This window comes from Cataglyphis hispanica, chromosome 8 (assembly GCF_021464435.1).
Source record: "Cataglyphis hispanica isolate Lineage 1 chromosome 8, ULB_Chis1_1.0, whole genome shotgun sequence".
Taxonomy (NCBI): Eukaryota; Metazoa; Arthropoda; class Insecta; order Hymenoptera; family Formicidae; genus Cataglyphis; species Cataglyphis hispanica.
In genome coordinates, this window is record NC_065961.1 from 2,194,076 (window position 1) to 2,209,783 (window position 15,708).

Sequence of the window (15,708 nt, forward strand, 5' to 3'; positions counted from 1 at the left end):
CTGCTTTCCGAGAACGTGTCCTCCTTCTCGAAGTGTTCTCTATGCCCTAAATTCCTCCTCTTCTCTAGAATGTCCTAGTTTTGTATTTATATAATATATATGATTAAAGATTAAAGATGTAGATACATGTATATTTTGCTCTGTTTGACTTGGCTTGTTAAAACTTGAAAATTTTGAATCGTGTCGCTTTTAACGCTTACATTGTTTTACTTTATTTTTAGCAATATTTATACATACGTGAGAAAACGCGCGCGGGATGTACGGGTATTATGTTGACATTCACAAATGTAAACACACACACCCGCGCATATATTTGACGATAAAAAAGTCTAAATTACTTTGATTTAATAATAATATAAGAAAATATAAAATTATAGTTAAAGAACGTATAATTATACTTCGTTTTTAACTTTGCTTTTTTTCCAAAAATGGCAATGCCCTACTTTTCTTCTCGTTGCTTAGTCGTACACGAAAAAATGCGGTCATTCTACTTATAGGGGTATAAGCCAATAATATATACAACAGAGATTATTCACGCATATAAATTAGACTTATATTACATATATATACTTTCGGAGTCGATTAACATGACATGAAAAAACTTTTCTCTTTATAATCTCTTTATATTCTCTTTATATATAAATAATTATATTATTTTTATAATTAAAAGTAAAGAGACATATAATGAACAAATCAAATTTTACGTAAAATTCTCTTTCATAAACCCTATTTTATCTAAAAAAAGATATGATATGTATAGTTGCAGACTTCGATACGAAATCGGATTTTTGTGAAGATTAATAGATAAGTAAATTCTTCGACATCGCAGAATATGCGATAATTTCTGGTCTTATCACTATTCTTCTTATCTAAGAAAATATATATTTGTGCAATATATAGTATATTATAAAATTATCTCTTTAATAATTATATTATAAAGGATATTTTTTTATTAAAATTTTTAGTTATTTTAAAATTTTTGTATATAATATCCAATCAATCAAAATAAAGAGAAAAAAAGAAAATGCGTTTAAAATTATGTTCATTATATTTTCTTGAGTAAACCATGATAATCAAGGTATTGATTATAATTATAAAGAAAAGATAATATATGATACGATACAATATAATAGAAAAATATGATAAAATGGCTGATGCCCTGGGGAGAAAAATAAATGTTATGCAAAAAATTGACTATAATAATTATAAAATCACGGTTCGCATAATAAAGGAAGGAGAAAGTTTTATTTGAGAGATTTTTTGAACTTTATATATGCCACTTTCACAAAAGCGAATGCTCACAGGTACATCTTCTTAGTAGCACTGACATAAAAATATAACATAGAAAAACATACAAGAAAAAAATGTATGAGAAATATTTTATAAAACGAGCAATATGATTAAAAATTACGATAGTTATTTTCTAACTTTAACACATTAGCAAGTCTGAGAATTATGTCATTACATATACAATTTTTATATATCCTTCATATTGAAATAAATATCTCTTGTGTAATAAAACTAATTATAAAAATAAATTTAAAAAGAAACTAAAATTAGAAGAATTTGCGCTTAATATTTTCTAAACATTATAACTTACAGTATAAAAACTACAGTATGAAGACAATTAAAAAAGAAATTAATATGTTAATAATGTACATAAAACTATGTATCACACACACATGTATACACACAAATGTGTATGATGTATTAACTATAAGTTAAATGCAAAGCTGAAAAAACAGAAAGATTTTCTTTGTTCACAATATATCTTTCTTATGTATTAACAAATTTTTGTGTTTAAAGCTTTTGAGCTTACAGAATATGTGTTACTTTGATTAAATCCTTCGGATGTTTCTTTCTTTACATTTTTTGCAAGTATATATAAATGTCATATATCAGTTTTATGTATAAACAGTGCAAATAGTTTACATCTAAAACTCGTATTTTTATGTGAATTTTCCCATTACTTACATTGTTTAAACTGCAGTTTTTAATTCCTCCTCATCTTCGCTTGAAGTGTCGATTGTAAAACATAACTAAAAAATAAAAAATGATAATATAAAATCAAACATAAAAGATTAATATTTAGAGATTTAATCTAAAGTAGCACAAATATAAATATTATAATTTTTATCACATTATAAATGATGATTAAAAAAAATTTTAAAGCCAGTTCATACAAACAACAATATTTTATATTTATTTTTTTATAATGATACGATTTATAATGCTTAAGATGTTAATGCTTCATCGGTTAATCAATATATACCTCATCCAAGTCTGGTCTTTTCAGTATTTCTTCAAGTCCTGATAATTTTTCGAGATAATTTGGTACATTGCAAGCATCGAGTACGAAAGCAAAACCACGTTGGCAATACTCTTTAATCAAAGGTACAGAACAAGCCGTACAAAATGGAAATCTGTGTGTAATCGTCAGTTTCATTTCGTGGCTCCAAAGTGAACCCCGTATTGTGTGAGGTATACCACCTAATAATCCTATTAATGGATCATCTATGTTTGCTTGACAATCATCGCTATCTTTATTCATAAGCGCTCTAGCTGAAATTCTTGGAATCACATAAAAATAGATGAATATAAACCAGATCTATATGTAAAAGATAAAAATAAATTAAATATTGGAATAATTTTAAGTAAACGAAATTCGTATATAGCTTACTTTTGCGGATGTTGCATTATTGCCGCAAGTAATTCAACTGCTAAACCTGCGGCGATTTGCGATAAACCCGGCCGACTGACGGTACATTGTTGATCGAGTGTTCTGTCCATTTGTGACTAGAATAAGTATTTAAAATATAAAATTAAAACATCATGTTTTAAATTAATATATATCAAAACCTAATATGAGATATATCTAAAATAAAACAAACATACGTTTCCGGGTTGGGTTACATCATTACAAAAATAACACCCAAGATCTTCTCCTGCAGGATTCTGTACCATTAGATTAGGTACAACAAAATCCGAAAGATTACGCGTACCGTGCCGTTGTACTGTATACGAATCAAAGCCTAAAGCAGCGTTAATAGCTATTTTATTCATTGCGGCACACAACAGGGTTGGTAGCCATCTGGCTTCGCGCGAATCCAATAACAAGAACACCACATCGTGATTGCTTACGAGTTCTTGCAATTTGCTCATAGCTTCCTTCGTTGTTTCCATCATGCTTTGACCAACAACGTGACCAGGCATAGGAATATACAAAACCACACCTTCCACATTCTAAAGGATTAAGATTAAAAATTAAGTTTCTCAATCAAGTAGACACATAAATCATATATTACATTGTGTATGTTATATATATTAAATGTATATTAAAATTATATCTCATATATTATATTTATATTTTAATAGATTGGAAAAGTATTCTTGAAATATGCATTTTTGAAAAAGTTACAAGAGATCGTTATTATTATTGAATTATTTTTGTACAAATATTTTCTTCATTGTGTTATATGAAAACATAATTTTGATAGAAAAAAAATACACTTGCCATGTTGGGACATATTCTGAGCAAAGCATCTTTCGCAGCATGCGCTTTGTATCGACGTTTTACCGCATCTTCGTGTGTATATAGACTCTGGCGCACTGTATTACTGTGAGAAACATTAGAATAATCTACAAGTGTTATATTATTAATACCCCAGCCAAGGAGTGCTCTCGCTACAGAACATCCTAATGTACCAGCACCCAACAGAAGGCATCGTAGACCACTAATCTTCTCCAAATCTAGATCAGGTACAAGACGCCATTTCATCAGTTTCAAATTTAAATTAATTGCTTCGTCCAATAATCTAATGTAACATATAAACAGTGAATCTCTATGTATAGAAATTAATGTTGGAGTTAATTCAAGGAGTTCAAAGAATTCTTACTTGATAGGATTCATGGTATTAGATAAATCCGCGATATTAGGACCCATTTTTCCATTGACGTTAGCTTCCCAACCTACTAAATGATCTTCAGAAATAGCTTTCCTTATACTTTCCACATCTCTATCTTCTTTGATTTTAAGTGTAAATATAACTGCAGTTTGCATTTTATCATTCCTTATAGATAAGACTTTGATGTTGTGTTTTGAACAATATGTAGGGCAATGCCACAGTAATAGGCACAAAAGGTTTCGCAAGGGCCATCCAGGTTCTGCACTTGCACAAGGATCATAAAATGCAAAGTACACTTTATTTTCCACCTGACAACAAAAGACAAATTTAATTCGTTATTCAAAAATTATAAAGTAGTAGCACATGTCTTAATCAGTGTTATAAAATAGAATTAGAAGATAATAAGAATATATAAGTTCATGAAACTATACCTGTTTAGAATCTCCATTGCTATTAATGTTTAATTTTACATGTTCCACTCCTTTCGATAAATTATCAACGTTTAAATCATCCTTTCCAGATACAAAAATTGTGAAAAAATTTCTTGATTTTGCATCCAAATGAAGAAAGTTTGTTTGTAATTTATCTATTTGATTAGTTGTAAATTCGGTGTCAGATGATTTTGGTGGTTCAACTAAATAAATTTCTGGCAATGTAAAAGGAGTCGGATGTGCAGCCCAATAATAAAATCGATACTTTTTCAGATCTGAATATGCAAACACAGAAAATATCGAGAGCAGCCAAGATTCTTGCAAAGCTGAGCCATCTATAATACTATCAATGATACATTTGCCCATAGTATCAATAAACTTCTGATGATTTATCTGTTTAAATGCTTCATATGTATTTGTATTAATCATATAACCATAGCAAGCTACTCCCGTATTATGAGAAGTTGTATCCAAATCTCTGAAATTCATAAATAAAGTCTATTCTATTATATTGACATGTAATTTATATTATCATTAATAGCTAAAGTTAATACAGATACAAATTATATAGTATTATATTGTAAAATATATTTAAAAGAAAATTATAATCTATTTTTTATAAAAAAATAAGACACTGTTCTTATATTTATAATACTTACTCATTAAATGATGTACAATCAAGTGTTAATGGATTAGTTCTTCCTTCATTCATTGATTGAAGAGAGAAACTTCCCCATAAATGTATTTTGGACTTCTCATCTAATTTCAATTTGTCTATTTTCAATTCTGTAAATTTTGCCCAAAATGTTGAGTCCATTGCTGTTTTCAGCTTTGTAAATTTTACCCTTTGTAACGTCATTTTTGGTATTTAATGATTTATTTTATTCTAAAAATTAAAAACTTATATAAGTATAGTTTACTATATATAAAGTAAAAATAAACACAGTATAAATATTTTTTTGTCATAAATAAAATTTGCTGTATGTATCTTCAAATATGCACACAGATTAAACTAAAAAACATACATTTTTTTTATTATTAGACACGCAAAAGCGACGTTCTTTTCGGTAAATTGAAACAAATTCAGATTAATCTTAATTATATGACACATGGAAAAACTTTTTCTTAAATCATCAATTGCATTAAAAAATGTAGCAAACCTTGAATATTTTGATAGCGCAATTCACATTGAAAAGTTCCAGGATTTATCTCTTGTAACTACGAATTAACATCAATAAAAACACATATCATATACGTGTATCAGATATATCCATATAGAGCAATCAACACTAATCTCATTATTTTTATGATGTAAATTTATAAATCATAAACATCATGATTATTCTCATACAATTATATTGAAAACAAATGCGAAAAAGAAGCATGTTCAATAATAAAGAAGAATATTTATAAAAATATCAGAGAAAGTGCACGTTGTTATAATTCGCGTGTTGCGTATGCCTTTTTATGTGAAGTTAGGTATGATCAGGTTAACATATCACGTGTTCGATTCGAAAGTGACTAACTTCAGATATGAATAGCGAACAGCTGGGCTGTTGCATAAAGAACACAGCATACATTCACAAGATTTATCTCTGTGAAACTTCATATATTATTTTGTCATTAAATAGTCAAATTTTGCCGAGAAGCTTTCTCGGCAAAAATTTGAATAGATGTCTTATTAAAAAATATTATTATTATAATATATATTTATTGATTTTTGGGAGAAGAAATTTATTTTTTAATGTTTTGTCTCAACAGCAAGTTTAATGTCGTTTATATATGATTGCGAATTTTTCATTAAAGAATAAATTTTAATTATATTTAAATACATGACGCAGAAAATTTAATTTATATAAATAAGAATAAAAAAATATATCATTGTAAAGAGTAAAAAAAAACAATAATGAAATGAAACTCTTAAAGAATAATTGAAAATAGTTTTTCACAAAATTATCTTTATTAATATCCATCTCTTATCGCGAAATTAAAAAATGAAAGAATAACGATATCAGGTACGAAAAGAAAGATAAATCCTATTAATGGTAATCTTGCGAATTCACACGCGAATTTTTTCGCGCAGTCTCGGTACCGATCGCAACAATATGAAGCATTATGTACGTTTACGTCGTCAAGACGACGCAATTCGCTTTTTAGTACGTGTACTTGCCCCATGTACTTATCCTCGTCTTGACAACAATCGTCGAAGAAAAATCACGCTCCTACATAAAAAAAAAATGTCTTTGCATTCCACACCTATCCTATATTTAAATATGGGCGGTGAAATGCTATACATTTTGCGACAGAGACTGAAGGCGCAAAAAATCGACGCTGACAAAACAATACAAGGCGAGAATGAGCATGCTTAAAATATTTCGAAAATATCTCATAAATACTTTATTTGCACATATACTTAAATAATTATGCTTAAATAATTTATGTTCTCTACACATGTGTGTTGTTAAGGTAGTGATAATTTATTTATGATTTTTTATGATGATCTTATAAAAATTTTTCGCAACTGTATCTCATATGTATTTATTTGTATATCGAATTTTAACTTTAAATATTTTAAAATAAGTATGTAAAATTAAAATCTTGCTAAGATTTATTACTATCTCTTTTTATTTATTATAATTAACTTTTAAAAGTTAAAACATTATAATAAAAATGTTTATATGTATTATTATTCCTTAGGAAAATCTTAATGTTAAGTTTGATGAATATTTATTTAATAATTTTATATGCTCTATCATTTTAATGTAATGTAATGTAGCAACATTAAAAATTTAGGAAGATAAAGAATCATAAATATTAATGTTTCATCAAAACGTTAAATTAATTATAGTATTGGACGATGTAACTGCTGCTTTACTCAATCCTAAGATATTGTCGTCGATATTCGTGGAGTCACCAATGATCGGTGTATCACACTTGCGCACCACCTTGGAGAATGTTGTTCTCTCATCCATCATGAAGCTAGATAGAAATAGTATGGACAAACTATTCGATCTGATGATTATGATGGTCAAATATCAATTAAAGGCAGCCACTGGACCAAGGGAGGTCATTCTCATTATTCTGAACCACATAGACGGGATACGCAATATGGTCAGCGATGCGAATGCGCAAAAGTGCGTCACCCTGGTGCAAGAGATGGTCGTTGACGTGAGTATAACATCTCATTTTAACGGGATATACAGAGAACCAACAATTAACTAATTCATCTCTTCTTTAACGAGTAGTTCTATGGCTGTCTGACTTTCGAAGAGGTCTGGAGAGCACGGGAAAGTTGTCTAAAGGAATTGGAATCGTATCATGTACGAGTCTCGATTCTCCTGCGACGTGGTCTACAGAATGAGGACGCCAGCTTTAATCTTACACCTCATGGGTATAATGAGAGATATGTAGAGCACAGGAATACTCTGGGAACCATGAAGATGAAAGACGTGAGCCCTGAAATGTGCTGTGGCGGATCTTTTGATACTTTCGGTGACAGAAAAACATTATTAGGCAAAAACATGTAAGACGAAGAGTATCCAGTATTCAATTCTGTAGCATTGTGCCAATTATAATTATCTTGTTTTGCATTAGATATTTACCGACATATGGTGTAACAGGAAGGCAAGACAATCAACAGTTCTTGAAAGATTGTGGTGCGAAAGCGGAATTAGGTATGCTAGCTATTCAGCTAGGAACCGAAGAAACCAATTATGAGAGACCATTCACACTTAATCTACTGTCAAATGTGGACGAAGAGAATGTAAATAACACGAATAAAAAAATCGATGCTGAAGGAAACAACACTAAACGAAACAATGCAGAAAACGAGAAGCCAAAATTGAACGAGGATTATAAAGCCAAACTGGACAATGTATACGCGGATTTTTTCGAAGACGAACAGGAAACTTTGAAACGCAGCATGGATTTGCTCGATCTCCTCGACGAGATCGAATGATTTGACTGATGAAATTTGCAACCGCAGTTATTTCTTCTATATTTTTCCCACATACTTATTACACTTCGCGATATTTTTGCTAAAAATAAACATTTCTTTACATTCTCTTATTTGACAAAAAGTGGGTCGTTTTACATGAATTGTACAAAACAGCATGCATACATTACACAATATTGTAATGATTTTAAATGCATTGATGCAAGTTCTGAGAGAATAGAAAAAACAAATTCTATATATACAAATACATAAAAAGATTTTAAGATTTCGTTAAATCTAAAATGTATTTAACGCCCATCCGACCGTCGATACTGACCGCCTTAACGATAGCTTCTTGATACTCGTAGAAGGGAATCAATTTATGTGGTGGCGGTTGTAATTTCTTCTCTGCAAAGAGAGTTGCTAAATTCTTGAACATATTTTCTCTTTCCTGGCATTCCATATTTGCGTTTGTCCAGGCTGTCATCCAAAATCCTTTAAATGATATATTCTGCAAGTATATGTGGTACGAATTATACTTTTATATCTTTTGCAATGTTTATAATTTTCTAGATAGTTTTTTATTACTTTAAAAATAAGTGCAGATATTGGTATGGTCAATGGCTCCCGAGACATGCCTCCATAAGTCACCATAATACCATCTTGAGCGAGATGTTTCAGCACTTCGTGCGCACTTTTCCCACCGATACAGTTGAGAGCTAATTTGGGTGCAGGTAACTTTTTACTTTTGAATAGTTGTGTATTCCGAACTTCATCTTCGGTCAAAACTTCATCCGCTCCTATGCTTTTCAGTTGATTCTGAATAGAATTAATATTATGTGCATAATGTAATATTATTGTGTATATTATATTTAATATAATATTGTAGAAAGATTATAATTATAATATTGTACCTTCAATTCCTGTATATTTGGCCTGTCTCTAACAACACTGACAGACTTGTAATTCCATACTTTACATAATTGAATGACAAATTGACCAACTGCAGAATTACCACCATTTTGTATCACAGTATCTCCAGGCTTCAGCGAAACATAATCTTTCAGCATTCTATATGCCGTACATGGATTTACATTCATCATACTGGCTACAATTAGATCAACACCACTTGGCATCTGTAAAATCAGAAATAATGCAAGCGGCAAATATAATATGCCACAAAGGTGTTGTAATAATAGTACACGCACCTTCATAACATCCTTAAAATTATAATTAGCTAGCGTTCTCCATGTTCCAAAATTAGGGCCATTTGGTACCACCTTATCTCCAATGTGCAAGGTTTGCACATTGGAACCAACTGCTACTATCTCTCCGACTCCTTCATTTCCTGGTATTGCTGGTAATGGAGGTTTGCTAGGATATTTTCCTTGTATTGTGTTTATATCAGCTGGATTCACTGGGGCTAGTAGCCATTTTATGGATACCTTTATCGTGAAAAAGACAATTAAATTATACAACAATTAGAAAATAATAAACAAAAAAGCTAACAGAATTAAAATAATAATATTTACTTGATCGCTCGCTGGTTGTTCTACCGTTTGAGTGGTTACTTGAAGAACTTCGACGGGATCGCCGTATTCCTTATACAATAAAGATTTTACACAATCAGCGTTAGTTGCAGCACTCATTTCTCGAATGCTCATTAATCTGCTTTTGATTAATCGTGAAGTCAGCGAAATAGACAAAGTCAGCTTGCCTCCAAACCACATAACCATGTTGATGAATCACGCTCTTGATGTTTGATAATATTAAGAGCATTGATAAGATAATTACAAATCACTGTAGCAATCGTCAATAGATTGCGAAATGCGAAAATAACTTTCAAAAATTCAACATTTTCTTGACAATCTAAACTTAAATATGTTTTAAATATTAAATTAATCCTCTCTTGTTACAGAGGGGAGAGAAGCTGTAAATCAGTTGTCAATGTTGTCATGCGTCACGCGTTCTTGCTAGCGAGCTAGCGTCTAGCGAATTATTAGGCGGAAAAAAGAAAAAATAGTTAAATCCTTTGATTAGATAAATTTTTTTTTAGACCTTTAATAAATAAATTCCAACATTATTTTTAATAAATTTTTATTTAAATCTTTTTGCCGTTATTTTTAAATAATACTTATGCTAAAATATGAAATATGGTATATATATAAAACAGTGAGAAATATATATGTGGAAATATATTAAGATATTTTATATATTTACATTGTTTTAGAATCGTTTACTGTTAAAAAATATTTGTTTCTGAAAAATCTCTTATATAATACATTTGTTATCACAGTAATAAATTTTAGTACTTAAGATATTAAACTTGTTTTCAAATAACATTATCTAATCTAAAATCCAATAGTTATTGCTTCACAATTCTACTATATATATTGTAAAATAATTATCAAATTAATTAATATAATAATAAGAAATATAATAAATTATAATTATCTTCAATTTCTTTTTGTGCATTTGATATATATATAATATTCTCAAATTAATAATCAAGAGAAATTATAATTTAATATAATTATATAATTTAGTTCTCTTGTATGTCTTCTTTCTTTACCAATCAAGATTTTAAAAATTGTCTATTCGTATTTATTTTTGTTATAAGGTAGTTGATGTGACAGCGCTAACACCGTGCACTAAAACTGTCGGCGGTAAATCCACAGTCAATTCCGTCAATAACTGCAGATACTGTCGATAAATGTCATCCTCGTCCCAGGTGCTCGAAGCTGGTGGTGCAGGCAGATAAATAAATGTCGTTGCAGTTTGAGAGGAATGTTGTCTTATCAGTTGATTAACGCTAAAAAACCAAAGGAAAAAAAGTAAGAGAAATTATTGTAGTCAACAACGAGAAAAAAATGTATTCAAAAAATTATGATGTTTACCCCAATATATAAGCTCGGGACATATTACTCAAAGCACTATTGGTCTCGGTACTTGATTCATATTGATTTTTTGATTCCAGCAGAGATCTGCCCTTTAATCCTCGAACTTGCTCTCCCCATTCCGGAATCCTTTTAATTGACGCAGAAATTCGTAGCAAATTTAACGATTTCCGTATTCTATGCTCGTTCGAGATTCTCGGATGTTCATTCATTGAATTGCAGGAATCCGAGATATTTAAGCTTCCGCTGCCATCCGCGATTTCACAATGGAACACTCTGAGATGCAAGTTCTTCCAATTAGATACCATGTTAATAATGCACGCGAGCTGAAGCATGAATAACGATGTTGTGTCGAATGGATCTTGATCGGTCGGTTGAAAGAAATTAACCGGCCACACGTCTATGTATTTCAGATTTGAATTTCTGAAAACAGACATATATATGATTACGCAACAATTACGCGGAAACAAATATTTTGTTATGAGAAATTTGTACTCACTTTGTTAATTGTGCTTTATTTAACAGATGAAAGTTCCTACATAGACACAAATTTTTCTTCATTCTCAGAATATCCGAGCACATACCGACATATTGGATCGGATCCAGATTCTTTTCACTCGTTGCTTGTCTCAGAGGGAATATAGCGTTATTCGGAAGCGTCATGGTATTTTCAAATATCGTCGTCGCATATTGAGAATCGAGGAAAAAGTTCCTTGGCGTTTCTTCGTCATAAAAACCAAGAACGATCGTGTTTGGTTTCATCGCGCCCATTCCGGACAGTCTTATTAAATGTTGCATGCCTTCGCGCACTGTTTTCGTCACTGTTAATTCGACGAAGGCCTTAACTCTCATGTGGTCAACTAAACTTAGCCAGTGCGGATATTCATCTATCGTAGGATCACTATTCTGACCAGCAAATTCGCCAACCTTCACGTGTCCGATAACGTAGAGTCCCCCTTTTTTCAAATCATTCACAAAATCGATGAGAGGACAAGCGGAGCGCGGGGACGCGACCATCAGTAGCATCTGCGGACGCCAGAATTTGACGTGATCCTTGCGCGAGTCCAACATCAACAAATATTTTCGGACTTGATGAAATATCAACGCTTGAGATATGCTGCCCCACGGAGCATTTTTACTCGGCGAGAATAAATGCAGTACAATGATCAAGATTAAGCATAATATTATACTGCTGGAAGCGTAAATGCTGTTGATTACAAACATCATTATCAGCGTCCCGAGTAGACCTATAGTTGCCGTATACCATGTAAAGTAATTAAATGTTGGTCTGCAAGAAAGATTTAGGCATTCGTGAGATGCAAATTATATATAATTGTATATTTAAAAAAATATATAAATAGAATACCTAAAATTTGGTGCACTAGCGAGTTCCAGTCCAAGACACGCAAGATTAGTAGCGAGATAACTTAACAAAAACAGTACCGAATTAATTTGAGCGATAGTATTTAATGAACCGATGAGTAAAATCGTCTGTACCAAAACCCACGAAGTTAATACTGCTGCTATCGGATTACCACGCCAAGTACCTTGTATTATAAAATTTAATCCTGAACCTAGAGATACGAGAAATAAAACAAAGATATTTAATTGAGATATTTAAGAATTAGACTCTCTCTTATATTTTGCCACTAATTATTTACCAAATACATTGTCCTTGGCCAATGCTTCCAATACTCTGCTGGAACCTATCAGATTGCTTAAACCAGCGCTAAAAGTTGCTGTGAGAATGCCGACGGCGACAAATGGTGGCCAAATATTAATCGGCATCATGTATATGAAGTTATTTTGCAATAAAAAGCGGCTGGTGGTAGCGGCCGTCAATACAGATAGCAAAATATAGCACACAAATGTAAATAATACCGCGGATAATGTTCCACGGGGAATATTCCGCCCAGGATTTTTCAGTTCACCTGTTAATCGTTGAACAGATAAGTTAATTATGTCAGACATAAATGAATAATTTTATTTACCGCTCATATTGGCTCCGGCCATTATTCCAGTTACACCACTAAACAATACACCAAATACACTCGCAAAGTTTGTGATAGTGCCTCCGCTTGAATAATCGGCGCTATAATTCGAATAGAGATTGCTAGAAAGCGTAGAAGATAGTAGACCTGTGTAACTTCCATTTACATGTTCTGTTAAATTTTGTACCAATGTATTTGCATCTGGTATTGGTATCTGAAGGGGCGTATCATAAATATTCATTTTAACTCAAATAAAATATTAAATGACAATATGTAAAATATATTTTTTATTCAGGTATATCGTGGAATATTTACCTCCATCGCGCCTTGTGTCAGGAAACTAATAAAGACGCTACTTAGGCAAATGCAGACAATCGCCAAAATTATAACACTGGTTTTCGCAAACATTGCGGCTCCGATAAGGCATACTACAAGATTAGCGGTGTTCAATACGGAACAATACAAAAATCTCCACCATCGACCATCCGGTATAAGCCCACTTTTACCGCTCAAATAACCGGATGGACCAAAATTTTCGACCAAACCCTCAGCACATCCAGAAATGCAAAGTGCACTGGATACTATATTGGCCATAAAAAAGAGGGTGCCGATAGAACCACCAAATTCAGGCCCTAATGTACGACTAATCATAACTGAAAAAAAATTAATAGGAAAATATTCTTATTTTTAGATTTAGCTCCCAGAAAATTTTATAGATCCCAATTTATAGATGAATTTCTTTCAATTACATATTATGATATCGTGGCAAATATATGCAGATGTAACTTGATCTATTGATAAGCTATCTCAAAATAACGAGTTAGTCAAGTTAGTCGTGGTTATATAAATAATACATAGCTGCCAGATAAATAATATGTAGCTGCCATTACTGTTCACAATGAGAAAAGGATACAATAAGCACCACCACCCTCCACGGCGCCATTTGTTGAAATAGCACAAACAGACGCGACTGTGAATAACAAAATACCATATGCTATAATAAATTGAACTAGAGTGACGAGTAATCCTGCATTGCCCACAATATATCCTGTAATAAAATTATCTGTGGTAGCTAACAGATACTTGTATATCATAAAATGTCAAACTCTTAGAAATTATTGCTCACCCATTCGTATGAAAACTAAGGCACTGAACATAGATAATGTAACTGGGCTAAATACACCAGCAAAGGTTCCCAATGTACGAGTGCCGTCTATACCAAGATTACCAAATTCAACATAGCCATCTCCCTCTGTATGCGCTGTTCTTCCAATCTTAAAAATATTACTCAGTCGTTGAAACACACCTCTACCATGAATCAATGGAGCTTTTTCACTTGTAATCCTGACGTTCACAGAATCCGCATTCGTGGAGCCAACTTCCGACGCAATCATTTCAAAATCTCTAGACAAATAAATTCAATACAATTAATAGTTTTACAAAATCAAATAAAAATCATTTTTTTAATGTATAAAAAAAATATACACGTTGCAATTTTTATTATGCAACACAATTGGCGCAACGGTTAATTACATATAGTAAATGTTAAACAGATTTTCAGAATAAACAAAACTAAATTTGTGATATCGACTATAAATAGGTAGTGAAATAGAGGAAAATAACTTACCTTTATTTGCATGCGTAAGAAAATATAAAAGGACATATAATCGAATTAGTCATACATCAAATGTGATGTCACACTTTAAGCATCCAACGTTCTAATGTCAAACTTGCGTCTCGATCTCGATTTGAGGTTAATAAACTCGCGGTATATTTGCCGTCGTATACGTCTTCATATCTGAAGTTGAAAACTTCTGAATTATAGAGCATGAGGTGCACGATACTCCACGCATTCGACGCGAAATTGTCCAACTTTATATATGACTTCCAGTGTACACACAGCTGAAAAATCTCTTTTCGTCATTGATAAACGATTTTTTTCAAGAAGGATGATCTATTGCATCAAACGTGATCTCTGGTTAGTAAACATAACACTGGGGTGAGAAAAAATTCCCCATGCCACGCAGCTAATTCTCGAATTGATACGAAAAGTTTTCCGCTAGAGAGCGCGAGATGTACGTCGTTTTAAAAGAAATTATTACCTAACTTTATCTAATTAGTTTTCAGAAATATAACGCTATTCGAATTATATTATCATTCGGTGTCTGACAAAATTAAATTTCAAATTAATTTAATTGAGCGAGTGTAATCGAGAGAATCCAGTATTAAAAATAATCCAGCGCTATGTATTGATAAAGAACGTTAATTGTGACAAACAACTAATTTTCATATACATAGAATCGTAACCGTGCGTACGCATATATAGATATAATAAAAAGAGTGAAAAGGTTCGAACACTTTGTCGAATCGTGGATTGTGATTAATTAATTGCGTCTTTCAATCGATTTGTGTGTTTCCAGAATACGATGGAGCAGACGAAGCTACAGAAACAACACAGCTATTGGTGAGTACATTTTTAATTTTAATTTTAATTTTAATTTTTTACTTTAATATCTTCAGATTTCTTTTTCGTCTTATATAAAAATAGAA

General features: G+C 31.5%; 4 protein-coding genes across 4 annotated transcripts; 1 reads left to right on the forward strand and 3 right to left on the reverse strand.

Annotated features, from left to right (window-relative positions):
- Positions 1-1,216: 1,216 nt before the first annotated feature.
- Positions 1,217-5,819, reverse strand: LOC126851392 (uncharacterized). Its single transcript, XM_050595312.1, has 9 exons — positions 5,497-5,819; positions 4,996-5,222; positions 4,337-4,814; positions 3,897-4,213; positions 3,515-3,815; positions 2,896-3,243; positions 2,681-2,796; positions 2,273-2,570; positions 1,217-2,039 (listed from the first exon to the last, which is right to left on the reverse strand). The coding sequence occupies exons 2-9, from the start codon at positions 5,193-5,195 to the stop codon at positions 1,980-1,982; spliced, it is 2,118 nt and encodes a 705-aa protein (XP_050451269.1). The 5' UTR covers positions 5,196-5,222; positions 5,497-5,819; the 3' UTR covers positions 1,217-1,979.
- A 471-nt stretch (positions 5,820-6,290) lies between these two features.
- LOC126851413 (protein OSCP1) lies at positions 6,291-8,304 on the forward strand. Its single transcript, XM_050595360.1, has 4 exons — positions 6,291-6,685; positions 7,185-7,504; positions 7,582-7,859; positions 7,931-8,304. Exons 1-4 carry the CDS (start codon positions 6,379-6,381, stop codon positions 8,292-8,294), a joined length of 1,269 nt encoding a protein of 422 aa, XP_050451317.1. The 5' UTR covers positions 6,291-6,378; the 3' UTR covers positions 8,295-8,304.
- A 1-nt stretch (position 8,305) lies between these two features.
- Positions 8,306-10,240, reverse strand: LOC126851416 (enoyl-[acyl-carrier-protein] reductase, mitochondrial-like). Its single transcript, XM_050595362.1, has 5 exons — positions 9,803-10,240; positions 9,479-9,715; positions 9,185-9,406; positions 8,859-9,089; positions 8,306-8,781 (listed from the first exon to the last, which is right to left on the reverse strand). Exons 1-5 carry the CDS (start codon positions 10,004-10,006, stop codon positions 8,551-8,553), a joined length of 1,125 nt encoding a protein of 374 aa, XP_050451319.1. The 5' UTR covers positions 10,007-10,240; the 3' UTR covers positions 8,306-8,550.
- A 110-nt stretch (positions 10,241-10,350) lies between these two features.
- Positions 10,351-15,096, reverse strand: LOC126851384 (solute carrier family 12 member 9). Its single transcript, XM_050595302.1, has 10 exons — positions 14,786-15,096; positions 14,285-14,562; positions 14,072-14,206; positions 13,474-13,811; positions 13,159-13,372; positions 12,829-13,098; positions 12,534-12,741; positions 11,667-12,455; positions 11,168-11,590; positions 10,351-11,082 (listed from the first exon to the last, which is right to left on the reverse strand). The coding sequence occupies exons 2-10, from the start codon at positions 14,550-14,552 to the stop codon at positions 10,884-10,886; spliced, it is 2,844 nt and encodes a 947-aa protein (XP_050451259.1). The 5' UTR covers positions 14,553-14,562; positions 14,786-15,096; the 3' UTR covers positions 10,351-10,883.
- Positions 15,097-15,708: the final 612 nt, after the last annotated feature.

Bases quoted from the DNA above. Each gene is read 5' to 3' on its own strand.
- LOC126851392 (XM_050595312.1), bottom strand. From the start codon at position 5,195: ATGACGTTACAAAGGGTAAAATTTACAAAGCTGAAAACAGCAATGGAC. The intron at 2,797-2,895 runs GTATGTTTGTTT...TACTTATTCTAG, and splicing joins ATGTAACCCAACCCGGAAAC to TCACAAATGGACAGAACACT. The intron at 2,571-2,680 runs GTAAGCTATATA...TGTGATTCCAAG, and splicing joins ATAATGCAACATCCGCAAAA to AATTTCAGCTAGAGCGCTTA.
- LOC126851413 (XM_050595360.1), top strand. From the start codon at position 6,379: ATGGTAATCTTGCGAATTCACACGCGAATTTTTTCGCGCAGTCTCGGT. The intron at 6,686-7,184 runs GCGAGAATGAGC...AATTAATTATAG, and splicing joins CGCTGACAAAACAATACAAG to TATTGGACGATGTAACTGCT. The intron at 7,505-7,581 runs GTGAGTATAACA...TTTAACGAGTAG, and splicing joins TGCAAGAGATGGTCGTTGAC to TTCTATGGCTGTCTGACTTT.
- LOC126851416 (XM_050595362.1), bottom strand. From the start codon at position 10,006: ATGGTTATGTGGTTTGGAGGCAAGCTGACTTTGTCTATTTCGCTGACT. The intron at 9,407-9,478 runs GTGCGTGTACTA...CTGATTTTACAG, and splicing joins ATTTTAAGGATGTTATGAAG to ATGCCAAGTGGTGTTGATCT. The intron at 8,782-8,858 runs GTAATAAAAAAC...ATATACTTGCAG, and splicing joins TATCTGCACTTATTTTTAAA to AATATATCATTTAAAGGATT.
- LOC126851384 (XM_050595302.1), bottom strand. From the start codon at position 14,552: ATGATTGCGTCGGAAGTTGGCTCCACGAATGCGGATTCTGTGAACGTC. The intron at 13,812-14,071 runs GTATCCTTTTCT...ATTTTTTTTCAG, and splicing joins GGAGGGTGGTGGTGCTTATT to TTATGATTAGTCGTACATTA. The intron at 12,742-12,828 runs GTAAATAATTAG...TCGTATCTCTAG, and splicing joins GGCCAAGGACAATGTATTTG to GTTCAGGATTAAATTTTATA.